The sequence below is a fragment of the Carassius gibelio genome, chromosome B14 (genome assembly GCF_023724105.1).
Source record: "Carassius gibelio isolate Cgi1373 ecotype wild population from Czech Republic chromosome B14, carGib1.2-hapl.c, whole genome shotgun sequence".
Lineage (NCBI taxonomy): Eukaryota > Metazoa > Chordata > Actinopteri > Cypriniformes > Cyprinidae > Carassius > Carassius gibelio.
The window spans coordinates 18587950-18605454 of NC_068409.1; the positions used below are offsets into that span (position 1 = coordinate 18587950).

Sequence of the window (17505 nt, forward strand, 5' to 3'; positions counted from 1 at the left end):
AAGGGATTTAGATATATTAATTTAACTGTAATATAGATATAAATTATACATTTATTTAAAATTTGTTATTAAATTAGATTTTGAATTTAAATTAAAATATTGTTATTTAATTTAAATATCATATTATTTTAAACTCAAAACTCAATTAAAAAACAGACATCGCAAAAACTGCAATTAAGAAACAAATAAAAAAACAACAATTTAAAGGCATTTTCGAGCAAACTGAAAACAAGGTGCACAAAATATATGAATGCACAAAATATAATTATCAAAACATATGAATGGTAAGGACTCGGACACATAGACTTGAATTGTTCCCTGAATTAAAATGACTCAAATGTTCTCTTCTTGGAAATTTTAGGGGGAAAGGAATAGGAAAGTGGGCTCAAAATCACTCACTACGGATGTTTTATAAAAGCTGTCCACTTGTAGATGAACTACCCCTTTAAATTCAATAACAAATGTAAACACAGCAGCAAGATAAGATGTGTTATTGATGAGCAGAAATTAGTAATCATTATCAAAGCAGTTGCTTGGAGAAAACAGTAATAAGATATCGGTTGAAGATGTATGTGCTATGTGTGTGGTACAGTACGTTGTTGAGAGGTTGTCATAATGTTCGCTCCCCTTGAGACTCTCCAGAGCTCTGGGCACTTTATTAATGAGTAATAAAACTCTCGCTTGAGCTTCTGAACACAGATCTATATATAGCTCACTGAGAAGCATTATTAGGCTCAAATCATTCATTTAACCATAACATGGCATAAAATCTGCATACCACCAGCTGCCTGTCAACAATATGCATGTCTGAAAGAATGCAGAGAGGGCACTGATTGGTTTTCATGCACATTTGACGCCAATTTTGAAGAATGAAAAGCAATTTATAATTACGCCATCAGATAGTGTGTCAGTTTTTACAAATCCCTTTTTGATGCATCATTAAAGCAAAATGCCACCAGATGTTCCATTTGACCCTATGGAGGGCAGCCTATTTTAAAGGTGTTTTTCATTACCGTCATGACAGAACATTTGCCGTGTGACTCGATCTTTGGGTCTTCTTAGCAACATTGAAAAATGTTGATTATTTTTCCCATTACTTCTATTTTCAGAAAAGCATTACATTGGTGGAGTGGAAACATGCCCTTTGAGTGAAAGAATCTGGACGGTATGAGACAGGATAAGAAATTTATAAACCAGAGGGATGTATAGTATGTGAAAAAGAGGAAGGAATGTATGAAATGATGTGTGGCACGACATTTGAGAAGATAAGAAGCCTAGCGCTGCCTCCAAGGCTTTAGAGACATCAGAAACCAACAGATTTACAGAGCTCCCTAAATGCTTTCTTCTCTTCTTCACAGTAAAATTGAGTTCATAGGATACACAATAATGTGAATGATCTTTAAAAAAATCTGCCATTATGCAACGTATGAAACATGAAACAAATACACAAACAAACATATGAAAGGAACATCCCTGTTTTTTTTATTCTTTTGAAAGAAGCCTCTTATTCTCACCAAGATTAAAAATACAGTAAAAACAGTGAGATATTATTAGGATTTTTTATTTTATTTTATTTTTTAATAGTGTTTAAAATAAAATTTATTTCTGTGATGCAAAGCTGTATTTTCTTCATCAACGTTCCATTCATCAGTGTCACATGATCCTTCAGAAATCTTTCTAATATTGCTGCTGAGGAAATATTTTTATGGAAGGTGTTTCAGGACAGTTTGATAAATAGAAATCTAAAATCCTATATGTTTTTACTTTCACTTTTGATCAATGAAGCTTAACAATATAATTTAATAATAATAATAATAAATCTTACTGACCCCTAACATTGCATATAAGCCTTTTTATTTAAATTGTCAATTCAAATTGTTAAATGTTTATTACCTCCCCCACCCCCAAAAAAACAGTTTCACTACACATAGACGAGAGCAAGAAAAACAACTGATCATTTTGAGTCTAACAAACTCATCTTGACATTATAAGAATGATAATGAAATCAAAAACAACGGAGTTAATTAAATGGGTAAATGTTCAAATAATGCAAACCTATTATTTATTCTTCCTAGTGCATGCTGGGAATCCCAGCAGTCTGAGAAACCTGCATCTGTGCAGCTAATTAAAACTTTAAAATACTTGAAATATCTATTAAAATATAAAAGTTGCTTTGGCATGCATCACTTTTGTTCTTATTTTAGTTGTTGTAACTTTGTAACAGCAAGTAAAAAAATACAATAATTAATCTTTTGGTTATTGTGTCAGCATTAAATATTATAAATAAATATTTTTTGTCTATCCATGCAGTGGAAGTCAATGGGTACCAGAAATATTTGTTTGCAAAGCTGGTTATTGCCATGCTTCAAAATACATTCTTTTATCTTCCACAGAAGAAGAAAAGCCATAAAGGTTTGGACTGAAATTAGTGTAAATAATGACAAAACTCTTTCTGGCTGCCTCATACAGTATATCCGCCTCTAACCACACTAGTGGCTTCCTTAGAAATGCACATTTGTGATGTTGTTGACACTTTATAGACAGTCTGAGATGATGGTGATACGGTGAGATATGATACAGTGTGGGTGGAGATCTGGAACTTGAGCAAACAAGCATTGTTCTTTCCTGTCAGACATGGACTATTTCTGTTAATAAAGGACTCCGAGCTTCATTCATCTTCCATTGATGCAAAAACAACTGCATAGTTTTCCCAGAACCAAGCAGGACTCCAAAGGAGTAATTAACAAGCTGCTAATTAACCATTGAATTGAAACCCAAAATGGCTATGTATGTGTTCATGAGCTGCTGAACTGCTAAACTAATAAAAAAAAAACACTGTTGCCAGAGACACTCTTAAACAATGATGAGCTTGTACACTCAATCTTAACCATTAACCTGTGTATTGTGTGTCAAAGACAAGATGAGATGCTGGAGAAGTGATCAGACGCCTGTTTTAAGACATTTATCACTACCATCATGACATAATGTTCAGAGCACGACTCCATTTTTAAACACTACAAAGAGTTTCTAGGTAACCCTGATGAATGTAGATCAATTTTCTCATGACTTTAGAGAAAACATACTGGTTCCTCCAGTCTTGAAAGATGAAAAAAAAAAACATACAGAAGCGGTGGAGGAAAAATCTATTCACAAGGAATCGTGATTCAGTCTCCTAGCGATTCGCAATGATTCACAAATCATTCTATGGAGCCATTATAGGGTGTAAGTAAAAAGCGAGCACGCATTCAAAAGCAATTTCATTGTGATTACCTAATCGATTTGAATTGATTCAGTATAGTTTATTTTTTATATATATCAGGTACAGTACATGCCAGATTTTCTCAAGGAAAAAAAATAACTTAACTAATGATGTAAGTTATATATGAGAGTCAGTTGGTAATACATTATTATAATATAAAATAAAGTTACTATTACATCATAGAATTTTACTTCAATTCATTTTTTTATGTAACAAAAAATGGTGGCTGACAAAAACTTTTTTAAAACATAAATTAAACATTGAAGCACAGCTAAATTTATAGTGAATATATTATTAGGTGCATATATTTAGCAAAATCCCCCTCTCTACATTTTATTTTTCTATCTGACTTATGAGTTTATGGTCACCGAATATGTTTTTCTGAGGTAAATTTAAGAATCAATGTTGTTCCGTAAAAATTAGAATCCATTAATATTGAGATATCGATATTTTGTACTGTATATTTTATTCCAAAGGTCACTTTCCATCCTAATAGTGTTTTGTAAAATCCTTTAACCAACAAATGCCGCGTTTCCACCAAAATTACCCAGAACAATTGTACCAGGAACTGTTTTTCCCCCCAGACCTGTTGCTTTCTGCATTTCCACCGTGGTGTAAAGTACCGGGAAGTACTTGCATCCTCGGTAGTTCAGACTTCGCACATTCGACTCGGGAGTGTGATGCAGATCCAGAAATTCTGCAAGCAGTAGTGTACTTGATAACATCAGTCAGCTCACCTTGGCTACTGCAATTTTACAATAAAATGTAAAAGGATATCAAATACCACTGCCTCATTTTGTTTTTCATTTAAACATTATAATAGCCGCAGAAATGTAATTAGTTCAGGTAAATGAAAGTGAAAGTGACGTGTCATTCAGCCAAGTATGGTCACCCATACTCAGAATTCATGCTCTGCATTTAACCCATCCAAAGTGCACACACACAGAGCAGTGAACACACACACACACAAACTGTGAACACACACCCGGAGCAGTGAGCATAATTTATGCTGCAGCACCCGGGGAGCAGTTGGGGGTTCGATGCCTTGCTCAAGGACACCTCAGTCGTGGTATTGAAGGTGGAGAGAGAACTGTACATGCACTCCCCCCACCCACAATTCCTGCCGGCCCGAGACTAGAACTCACAACCCTTCGATTGGGAGTCCGACTCTCTAACCATTAGGCCACAACTTCCCCAAAAACATGAGGAACACTTCATGAATTTGCGTGTCAAATATGTATACATAAATTTGTATATATACATATCATATCAATTGCCTTTATTTTCATTTTAGCATATAGATAATTTGAATACAGACCAAAGATTACCTGTTAGATTCACCCAAAACGAATTATATTTTATGTTTAACCACTAGAGAGACTTCAGAGCCAGCGGCAGATATCAGAAGGACAAGCCGATTAGAGGCTGCTCTCGGTGGATACATGATCACTGAGCTCTCGCTGATCACATGGAGCTCACGTCTCTGAAATCGCTGAAACACATTTTTAAATAGGCGCTGTCTTTATAAATAAACCACAGATTTGAGTTTTTAACAACTACATTCTCACCTGAAATTCTTTTCAAATTACATTTCATGACACAATAATGGTAATATTTTGAAAATGATCCGAATAAATGGTGGTGGAACTCAACCAATGCTGTGTGAACTCAACCAATCAGGATGTTTAGTGTCAAAGTCCCGCCCCCGAAAGTTCCGTAACTTTGAAAAAGTACTTCCTTTCGGGTGTTTCTTCCTGTGGTGGAAACACCCGGAGTTCCAGCCCAAAATCCCTAGTGCCTGGGTAAAGTTTCTGCGGTGGAAACGCGGCAAAAGACATCCTCCTCCAGGAAGTGACATCACTTTTAGTCAGAAAACAGTATGGATTTAATTAATTCTGTCATGCTTGAAGTATTCGCTGGATTATAAACATCCCAATTAAAACAAAACATTCCATTTGTTTGAAAAACTTATAAGAAAATCAGTTCACATAAGTAAGTGAACCCACTCCCACATGGAGCACTGAGTAATTTTAGCACTTTATCTTTAATCCTGTTCATTTTGAATAAAGTTTAAATGTCTAAACTTGATCTTTGCTATAGCTTATAATAGAAGCACTTGAATTCGGTTATTTGAGTTGATAATGCAAAACAAGAACGGCCTGTGCCACTCAGCTAACGTTTAAACCCTGGAAAAGCTGAAACTATCCATCCAGTAAGAACTTCCTTGAAGTCATGTCAGTTCACATAGCTGCACAAGTGAAATGCTAAAAAGGGCTGTTTTCCCCAGGGCTGACGGATAAATGGAGAGCGGTGGGCGGAGACGGGCTGTTTCTGACCTGAGCTGCCGGTCTTTGCAGACGGCCACCATAACCAGCAGGTTGCCCAGGACGCTCATGAGCATGACCAGTGACAGGAAGCTGATGAGAGCAATCCTCTTCGCCAACCAGTTGCTGTGGGAACAGAGAGAAGACACAGACTTAGTGAAAATCATTTGATCGTAAGGAAGTGCTAAGTGTCACAGCCTTGAAGGCGATTCAACAGGACTTACAATAGATGATAAGACATTTCAGTTCCAGAAGACATTACAGGTGCATCATTGTGAGTAAAGAAATGCATTTAATTGCACATTGAATGCATTTAAAGTACGTTTACGGCTAATTATTAAATGTTGACATTTAAGAAAGCTTTCGCCAGCTCAATTCCCATGGAAACTGCAGCGTAAAAGCACTGGTCAGGAATAGAAAGCACATTGCCCACACAGTGTGACCGAAAAAGATAATTCGTCCTCTTTTCTTTAGGTTACCAATGACGTAGATCTCACAGACGCTGTTCCTAATCACTGGTGGATCAATAACGATCGGCATTGATGCTTAAAATCTTTCTCCCACATGCATCTGTTTCTAGTTTTCATTTGCATTCAGTTTAGATGTTAGATTGCATTGTAAAAGTCATGTTCTAGTATACAGTAGAAGCAGAAAATGAAGAAAATGCCTCTTGTACCTATAAACTCGAATGCAATTCTCTTCCAACGCAGTGTTTTCCCTCAGGATTGACACTGACTATGTAATTGTAGGCTGAAGGCTGTTATTGTGACTGCAGGCGTGAGGAAGAGGTAACCCCCCGCTGCACATTACAGACTAATGAACGGCAGGGAATTGGAGATAAAGAGCCGATAAACCGATAAAGAGTTGACACTTCTGTCGTTCATGAGCTATAAAGCTCTACCTGTCTAAACCATAACAGAAATTCAAAGTTATTTGGGTAAAGCTTTATAAGAAGTATGTAGTAAGACTGTATTTACTAATCATTTGCTAAATGTTTGTTTAAAGTAAATAAAGTTTATATTTATATGTATGTATATATTCATATGTAGTGTATTTTTAATTAATTGACAAAGTAATTAAGTGTTATTTTTTAATTAAAAAGTTAGACAACGATTATTAATAGTTCTCACTTTAGATAAGGTTATGGTAAATCAGAAAATGCATTAAATGAACTATTATTGGATTGCATTTACTAATTAACATTAGTATTAAGGGTTCGTTGAAATAAATTAAGCTAAACGTTAAATATAAACATATAAAAGCATGGAAACCCAGCACGTGTGTGTAATTAATATATTTGTAAACATTTTAAAAAACACTGAATATGAATGTGAATCAATTAATGTCTAATAAAGATTTGCTCAAAGCAATTAACTAATGACATTTTCTGATGATCTATGATCTAAGGAGGGAATCTTTATGATTAAAAAGTAACAAAGCATAAAAAATTATTTTTTATCATAATTATATAAATATGAGCTTATTAAACAATAACACTATGATAATTGCTGTGAAAAAAAATCACTATTTGTATATAGTCTATTAATGCATTAATTACGGTTTATAAAGCATAGTTTGCAAATGATTTATATTGCTTTGTTCCTATATATTATATAGTGTTACCGTTGTGTTGATTTTGCTGTAACGTTTCTGTCACGCCGTGTGAATTTGGTGTTTATAGAAACAAATTAGTATAAATCAGACAAGATGTGTGAACTTTATGACCATTAGATCTTTCACTTAGATTTCCTGTGACAATATATTGTTTGTTTGTTTCAGCGTTCATAAACTGATATAATCCTAGACTGAGATACCGTAGGTTCATTTGGAGGGCTGTCCATTATGGCAGGTCTTCAGACTACTGCAGTAAAGGAAGAAATATAAATAGACATGAATTTAAAATTATAGGTGCTATGGAGGAAGAGGAGGGGTGGAAGAAGAATTGTCTCTGAAATGAGGCATGCAGTCCTTATATGTCTTTGAAATATGACTGGCAGGATTAAATAAACACACTCGTCTAGAATAAAATTAAGTTTTATTTCAATATCATCGAACATAAGCCTAGAGTCCACAAAAAAAAAAAAAACATTCTGCAATCAAGCCTCTTTCTTTCTTTGCAATATAACAAACAAAATGGGTCTCTGTTAGTTACAAATTACATGTACTCAAACCAATTTACTAAAATGAATCTATCTTCCAATGTTGCATAGAAAAGAAAGGACATTTTACTGGCATTCACAGAATACATTTGCATTAAATTACATTGCTTTCCTAGGTTTATTTATTTATTTATTTTTATTTTTTTATGTGTACGTGCTTGATAAATGTGTTTGACCCTTGCACTCGTATCACACATCTTTTTCAAAATTACATTGGGAAAATACTGGCTGAATATATGACTTCCAATTAATTAACCCCGAACAAAGGGATGCATTGTGGATGCATTTAATTGCCCTCACTCAATGTCAAGAAGGACAAACTGTTTTTTGCTAAACAAGTCCTTCATCCAAAAAACTGTATATGTATGCATCTTAGAAAAACGTGGTATAATTAATGAATTAATTATATGCGGATGTGCAGGAGAAACAGCAGAGCCAAGACATAAAACAAACATTATTCCCCAGAGGAGACAGATATTCACCACTCGAGACATTATGAGTATTGAGCACAGAAATGACCCTCTGATGGTTTTGGTTTAGGACCTGGTATAAATTATGCATGCATTTGAGTTCATATTTTCACACAGTGACATAGTTTTTACACACTGCCCCTTTTCGAAGCTTTATATATTTTAATAACCCTTAAAGTATAAGGCATGTTAAGCTTGTTATTTTCTCATTTATTGAACATTCAAATGTTCATCACTCATGTCAATAACTTTAACTAGACTTGCTCACTGAAACCTGAATGGATGCATTTACAATACTGCCATATAAACTGTAACGTGAAATCTCTCATTGTCATTAATAAACCTATACTGTGCTACTTTTGCATGTTTTATTCACCATATCAGGATATCTTATGCTTTATTTTAAAAATATATTTTTATCAAATTTCCTTCATTGAAGATGATTTACTAATAAAATTGTCAACGTGTCTAAACATGTTATGTATTTTTTAAAGCCTGTTTCAGTTTTAAATACATTCAACAACAAAACAACAAACGTTGTTTGTTTTAAAATATAATTTAGAAATGTGCAAATGTTAAAAGATTGTTGCCACAACTGATACAATTCATGTTAGTGAAATGGAATTAGGCCAAATTACATGTAAAAAAATATTTGGCCTGAAATGTTTGACAGTGTGCATATGACACGCAGTGCTCAAGTTAAAAAAAGTTAAACTTTTAAACAATATGCCCTAAGATCCTGTGTTTTTTTTCTTTCTCATTCCACTACCCTGCATCCTGCCTTTTTGAAAAGAAAAATGCATTCTGCGTGAATGGCCCTTAATGCTGCATGACCAATATACAGCATATGAGACAAAATCTTTGACAAAAAAACTAACTTTTTTTTTCAAGCTGCAGAGCTGCACACTGAAAGAAGAAACAGCTTGTTACTGGAAAAAGCTACTACAGTCCTTACTCTTGTCATGGAACTAAATATAAACATTTTACAAAAAAAAACAAAAAAAAACAAAAACTGAATAATATATCAAACCAAGTGAAATTAATCCAGATTTCACTCTAGACCGAGGCTCTGGATTACAGGGAATAATGTTTTAAACAACATGTAGTTTCCTTAATATATCGTCAGGAGCCACAGGTATTAATTTAGTCTTGATTTTCAGCATTTTATGAATCACTATGGACCACGGTTTCAGCTAAAAATCTTCTACTGAAGAAAAAAGACACCTACATTTTGGATGGCCTGAGGGTGAGTAAATGAACAGCAAACTTTAATTTTGGGTGAACTACCCCTTTAAGTTCACACAGATGTGCTGGCAGAATAAATTGCAGTTCAGTTGTAGTTCATCAATTTAACTATGAACATGATCCAGTCAAAATCTGACAAGCAGGAATGACCACAATACTTTATTTAATTTTGAAAAGTACATATCTTGTTTTTTTAAGACCTCAAAAATAATTTGCATATGGTTCTTTAATATGTATGAATGCAATGCAATGACAATGCAATGTCTGTTCTCCCAGCCCTGTGGAATGTTTAATCCATATTGATTGAAATCAGCAAAAGAACGGAAACCTCAGAGACACTAGAATCAATTGGCGCTCGCTCACCCGGTATTATGCATGGTGTGTGTGTGTGTGTGTGTGTGTGTGTGTGTGTGTGTGTGATGACTGGTGAAACCTTTGACCCCGTGTATGTAATTGAACTGAGGCTGCAATCAGAACATGCCGGCTCAATCAAAGCACTCAGTGAGCCGACCTAAGGTCATTCAGTACACGCTGGCCCTTTGGTTGGCTTTCACTGCAAAACACCACATTTCTAGACAGCATGATGGAATGCATTTGTGCAAGCTTTTGTGTCATATTATATCCTCAAAGGGCTTTGATATGAAATGATCCATGTAACCAAGGCATGACAAACTAAATCAATGCCATTAATAATTTCAATAAATATAAATTAATAATATTATTCCTTTTTCCATGAGAAAACTTTTTCAAATTGGCAAAGATATCTCATTCTGTTCAGGAGATATAGGTATTTTACTAAAAGTGTCCCTGCCCCCTTTGAATGTTTTGGTGTCCCTTTGCCACAATGAGTTGAGAGTTAAACATTTGCTTTGATAATTATTGATATTCACTCACCAGAGAATCTTTCTCCACTGGTTTGGTTCCAATCAGGCGAAAAACCTAGGACTAGTTCGCAAAAGTAGGGTTTGCAAAAAAATGTGAATACCCAAAAAACGTTACCAGGCTCATGATCAAATCTGAGGCATGTGATTTTTTTTCCGGCATGAACCAAGGATTACAATGACACTTGAGCCTGTGAATGACGGTTTAGGAGTTATGAGGGATTTCATACTTTTGGTCACTGTAGCGGCCCCTTCAGGCCGATTGGGGCGAGCCTCAGTCACTTTGTAGGTGGTGGGAGTACTACCATCCCTCCAAATTTCAAACCTCTATGACTTACGGTTTGGTCTGCACGATCAGTTTTAAGTGGAAAGCGCTCATCCGTGACCATCCTAACAATTAAAATAGGGTTTCAGGACTATGCGCTAGACATAGTGCATAATATATTATAAGGTCTAAAAGTTAAAGGTCTTACTGAATACTTTTGACACTGGCTCCTGAGTTTCTGAAAGCAGAAGACAGACTGACATCTGCTGTGAGTCATTGGAGGGACTTTGACATGAATGGTCTATCTATAATATGATGTCATGTAATTCGGCCAAATTATATTTGAGCCTTACGTTTCCTTTTCAGTGTGAGAGTCATGTCAAAAAGACTTGAGACTGAAGTGAAAACATGCTTTTTTTCCTGAGAACAATGGCAGCAAATCAACTTAAACTGAAGTCCTCCTCAATGTCCTTATTATATAATCAACTATTTAAACACCACTATTTTAACAAACTATTACTTTCTCCTGTAAAAAAAAGCATGTCTAATATTTTGAGGCAGCCCAAAAAGTGTAAAATATTTTTTTCTACCTACAATTTCTGTTTTATTTATTACATACAGAGACATTTAACACCAGAAAGTGAAGTTCTTCAGCCCTGTGTATTATTTCTATAAAAAACTAAAATACCAAAAAAGTATAGGACTGCTGGTGAAAAAACACAGGTCTCTGAAGCTCAGCACTGCAGCGTGACCATTTCGAGCGATCAAGGTGTCTGGCACATCATGTATTCAGTCCTACCTGTTGTTATTCAGTCGCTAGTGACATGAAGGTTCGAAGGAAATTTGTCCTCAATTGCCAGGAAAGCGCTGACAATCTAAACTTGAACGAAGGCCCTTCATTTTCATTAATTCTCTACAAACAGGCATCAGCCGGTTCTGATTTCACAGCAACACTCGTGTAGAACAAATATGCTGATTAAAAGCACAAAGTGCACGGTGTGAATTTACAGAGATCAATGAACAATTGACCCTCGCAGAAGCAGCCATTTGCAATTCTAAATATGCAACGCCAAAGCGAATTCTTCTAATAAACCATAATATGGTCAGAATCTATAATTTATTTTTTGATAAAACAAACCAACTTTCACATATTCACAAACTCTTGCAAGGTTTTGTGAGAATATTGAATGACTTGGATCACATGGCTCTAGAATCATAAAATGCTTAATTTTAATGTATTTAGTGCAACAGTGCTTGTCAACATTCGGTCTTGAAATACTTTTTTTTCTAATGGTGATTTATTAATTTTTTTAAAGTGTTAAGATTTCTACGAGTTATATACTATATTTAAGACCATGTACTTTAAATCTTTAAGAAGGGAAATAACTGCATCAAATCAAAACTATTTAATAAAAATATGAAACTGTTGAAAGATGTTATTATAACTATATATCCAACCAGCTACAAGGAGTCAACAAAGAGCAAACAGGTAAATAAAAATCTGACAAAATGACAAAGGTATAATGAACGTGTTAATAAAGGGGTTAAGAACTATGCATATATACATATATATGGGAGTTTAAGGGAGTAGGCAGAGCTAAAGAACTCTTTTGGCATGCTTTGTTCACTGCGACTCTGATTGGTGGAATTTTCTGTACAGAATTATGGGTGATGTAGTTTTTCAACATGAATTCCTCTATTAAACATGATTATTTTACAAATATGTTAAATTCATGCAAACACGAGTTCAACAAAAGCATATACAACAACAGGTCTGTCTTTACAGATTTATCAGTTATTGTTAAAAATCAATTTCCCTGTGGAGAAAATGAATGGAGTTTTTAAAGTGATCGTATGCCTTTGTTTTCTGCAAAATATCTTTACTGGGATTTCTACATTGCCTAAAAATGTCTGGGTCTTGGCTTTGTTTCCCTATTGTTTTTAATCTTGCTGAAGTTAATGACTGAAATGGAGTTTGACCAATAGCATTCAGGCGTTGTATATATTGACCAATCATAGCATACAAAGGCGTGATCTAAAGAAAACAGTCAAAACAAATCAAATACACATAAATGTAATATATATGACGACTGTAGAGGGAAAAAGAATGGATAAACAAAACCAATAGTCTGACATTTTGTCCAAGAAAAAGATGATGTATGGTTACTTTACGTATTGAGAAAATAACAGAATGATTGTAAATGTACAGTAGTTTTGTCACATAAGCCTGACACCTCATAAAGCATATAAATTAATAGTGTTTCTAGCTTTCTATACAGTACACAATAAACTAAACTAATATTAAAAAAGTAATTAAAATTATGGCACACAACACTTGACATTCTTCCACTATGATTCTTTCATTGTCATGTCCCCAACTCAGAAAGCCAGGGAAATTTTCTTTCACCTTGCAAACTTTGCCCAAAGCAAACTTTGGAAAACATCTTGCAATTTTTTCTGACATGCCGTCCCAATAAATCATACGCTGCTAGCCGTGGCCCTTGCTTATTCTTGTTTCATATTTGACAATTGCCTCAGTTCTCTCCAAGACCAGTAAGTGAAAAGACTCCCTGCAGAATCCGAGAGAAATCAGCAGTGACCATGCCGAACAAATCATCCGTGGCTTTTGTAGCATCCATAGTGACTATGCATTAGATATATTGCACAGGTCAGTGTGTTTCAGACCTCATTTGGCCATTGCAAAAAGAATCATATGAAAGACCACACACACAATGTACATGACCTTCAACACTGGGAGTGAGGGCAAATACTCTTGACACACAGTAAATCAGTGTAGATTCTATATAACGCATGTTATAATATAATAAAGCAAAGTGTTTTAAAGGATATAAATTCAGTCTCTTCAAGGTTGTTGATCACATGATCTACACCAGGCTGGTTTCATTGGAGCACCGCGCTATTTGCTAAATATAAAAAGTATTTCAGGTGAATGAGAAAATACACACGAGACCAAGAGCATACTTTAGGAGCGCAAATACGAAGGCTCGCTTTCCATACATATAAGGTGTAATATAATTTCCCAAAATGCATTTGCAGATGAACTCATTGATGCATCACTGAATCAATACATCATCTCAATGGAATAGAATTGCTTCAATCTCATCCAATAGGCTCGCTTTGGGAAACATGTTTCCTGATTATTATAAATCATCAGTTATTTATTTATTTTTTCATCCCGTTCTGTGGATTGACAGTAATTAAATGGGATATCTATTAATAACAAGCACCTGGGAATGGGTCGGGCTACGTGTCAGTCGTGCTTTTTCTAAGGGCACATGTGACTCTTCCATCCGTGAGGACAAAAGCGTCTTTGGGGGTGAATGTGAACGAGTGCGGATCTCCAAAGGATGACTGGCATGAAGTCAAATGCAGATCATTTAGGGCTTGTGAGCGTCATATTTCTGAGTAATTTACATGCATTTGCAGATGTCATGTCGTCAACGTTGAACGTATTTAGAGGGCTGTCAGAAACCTTTACCCTTGATGAGGTGTTTGAAAACACGTCAAAGCTCAGATTTTCTCCCTATTATGACACATTAGATTCATTTTGAACAAGTAAATGTATGCGTGTGTGTGGCAGAGTAAAGATTTATGAACTGCTGTAGACATACTGGGCCATTCCTCTTGCCATGCTAAAGAAAAAGCAAAAGCGTGCTCCAAATCCTCAGTGTTATCTGTGTTACATACAACATCCATTTAGAGATAAACTGAAAGTAAGTCATGTTAATAAATCTGTGTTTTCTGGATCACCACACATGGTTAAAGCAGAGTTAAAGCACAGTTTCATTATGGAAAGTGTATAATTATAATTTCACCTAAAACCGATTGATATTTAACACATTTAAACCCATATTTGTGAGAAATTAGTGGTGAAGGGTCTAAAAGGAGTAGCTGATGTATTGATCATGTAAAAAATTTACATGATGGTGTAAATACTGCTCAGAGGGGCTCTGACCACATGACCAAAGCTCCACAAAAAGAACTATGCCAACCCTTTCATAAAGCATACACAACTTCCAATTTGACATCTGTTAGACGTCAGTAAATTGGTGTGTGTGTGTGTGTGCAGTAGCCTATATATTTATGTACTGCAGTAGAATGTTTTGGGTTATATAATGCACCAAAAAAAGTATGACAAACCTATTATAAAACATATAAAAGAACTGTTAAAACAATCTGTTATTAATTTATTAATAACATCTCTGCCACATATAAATCTTGTTTACAGGACATATTTACAGTGTAAGTGGTCAAACTGTAGTAAGCTGTGGGAAATAAGAGAGCTTCATTTTTAAATAGGTACCTAATTATGGGTTATTAAATTATAAAATTAATTGTAAAGTATTGTTACAGTGAGAAATATTCCTGTGTATATGTATTATATACAGTACCTTCCATAAGTATTGGAACAGTAAAGACAAAATTGCTTTCTCTGTTGTGGAGTCAATACAGCTGCAAATATGATTAAAAGATGAATACTCAACAAAACTAAAGAATGTCACAATTTATTATTAGGTCTTTCAACACATACATGTTTTACCAAATAAAAAGGACAGCACTTTTAGAGTTCTATTTGATGTGAGCATAAGTATTGGTACAGTTGAATTTAAGGCAGATGTAAAAGATTAAAAGCTAATATTTAGTTGCAGATCCCTTGCATGCAATCAGAGCAGTGTGTCTGTAACACATAGACATCACCAGACTCTTGGTCTTATGCTTTAAAATGCTTTCTCCAGCCTTTAATGCAGCCAATTCCAGCTGTTTCTTGTTTTGGGGAGTTTCTGTCTATAGTCTCCTCTTCAGCTGGTGAAATTAATGTTCAATCGGATTTAAAACTGGAGATTGATTTGGGCAATCTAAGACTTTACATTTCTTTGTCCTGATAAAGTCCTTGACTGAACTGGCAGGGTGTTTTGGGTCATTCTCCTGATCCAATATGAAGTGCCTTCTAATGAGTTTGGTGGTATTTTCTTGAATATTGGTAGCCAAGATGATTGTGTACCCTTCCAAATTCATTCTGCTACTGCCATCATACATTAAGTCATCATTAAAATTAAGAGGTCCTGTTCTAGAAGCTATGCATGCCCAAACCTTGACACCACCTCCACCAAGCTTTACAGATGAGTTTGTATGCTCAGGATCATTTTCAGTTCCCTTATTTCTCCACACTTTTGCTTTCCAGTCACTATAAAGGTTAATATTTGTCTCATTGGTACATCAACTCAGTTCCAAAACTTTACTGACTCTACTTTCTATTTTTGGTTTGCATCTTGCTGTGTAGCTTCTGTAATTCTGTGTCAAATTCTCCTGCGGACTATAGATTGACAAAGCATCACCGCAGCTTTCTGGAGGTTGTTGGTGAATTTACAGACATGTATTTTGGGGTTCATTTTCACAGATATTATGATGTGTCTGACATCAACTACTGTTGTTTTTCTCAGCCGATCAGGTCGTCGTTGGTTGCTAATGTCATCGGTAGTTTCCAAACACTTGATTTCTCCATGCCCTTTGTTTTTCCTATAGTTCTAATTGACTTCCTCTTTTCTTTTAGTATCCAAATTGCTTGCTTTTCTTTCAGAGTCGGCTTCCTCTTCTTCATCCTGTTTGTGTGTGTCATCATCGAATTCAAGACTTAGAATGCAGAAACAATGGATATAACTGATAAGACACATTCCCTGCTTTTAATATCTGAAGAATTAATGCAACAGGACACAGCTGAACACGTAGAAAGACCTGTGAGGAAACCGTTCCAATACTTCTGCTCACATCAGATAGGGAGATGAAACTCTAAAAGTGCTGATCTTCTTAGCTGGTAAAACATCTTTGTGTTGAATCACCCAATAATAAAATGTTACATTCTGTAGTTTTGTCTCTTATCCATCATTTAATCGAGGGCAGCGTTAGTTCAGTCAGGCCACGGAGGCATAGGTTACAACCAGCTGATGCGGTCAGCTGTCAAATAGCTCCAATAACTACCACTCTCCTATTAGACACGGGACATATACTGTATACGTGGCACCACTGCTCGGTAAGTATGCTCAAATGGCTTGCAACCCTCCCTCCCTCCCCATTATAGGCATAAACATATTACCGTACACCTTCTGGTTGTTGTCTCTTTGTTTCAGATCACTAAGGCTTTCAAGTTCCTGTCGGCATGGACCTCACTGCTGAGAGACACTCATCTTCATAACCAGGCTAATGATAAGGATATTACTTTACTTTTTGTTATTCTGATGACTCCGTATTTAGTTTCCCACCAGATACCACTGTGACCAAAAAATAAACCACATACTTGCTCTTACTTCTTAAATTTTTTTTTAGAAAAGGCATGCAATTTGTTTCACTGGCCGATCTGAGGAAGAAAAATAAATGTACTCAACAATTTGGGATTAAGTGGGTTTACAGTATGTTCTGAACAAACCGCTAGAGATTTTACACTACATATAAGAAAGAGACAAACTACATAATCAGAATATCATCTTTTGACTTGAACCAGTAAGCAGCAAACTAGTAGCGACTACCAAAAACTAAAACTCTATACTTTAAATCATTTAGCAAAGCCCTGGAAGGCACCCAAAACACCCTCATAATGTAGGCGAACATCAGAAAAAGTAAAAACTATAACTTTAACAGAGAAGCCTACATTAATCAACATGTTGCTTGAGACTATAAAGTGTTGGAACAACTTATCTTTTGATCAACTAAACTAAATCATTCCTCCAAAATCAGCATCAAAGACTCGCTGCTGTTTGTTTCTGGCCATGTTATCATTAATTCAGCTGGAAATCACCAGGGCGAGGTGGACTACATGCCTGGCTGGGTTTGTTGCTGCAGTTTCCTGTTTGAGCAGCCCTGGGTTTCCCCGTCCCCTGAGAAGAAGA

General features: G+C 35.4%; 1 protein-coding gene across 3 annotated transcripts in view; it reads right to left on the bottom strand.

Annotated features, from left to right (window-relative positions):
- Nucleotides 1–17505, bottom strand: part of LOC127971745 (5-hydroxytryptamine receptor 4) — a 104195-nt gene that overhangs the window by 66427 nt on the left and 20263 nt on the right. For all 3 annotated transcript variants that reach the window (XM_052574971.1, XM_052574969.1, XM_052574970.1), the window contains exon 3: nucleotides 5596–5709. In XM_052574971.1, coding sequence (XP_052430931.1) covers nucleotides 5596–5709 — 114 coding nt within the window. The remainder of the gene's footprint in view (nucleotides 1–5595; nucleotides 5710–17505) is intronic.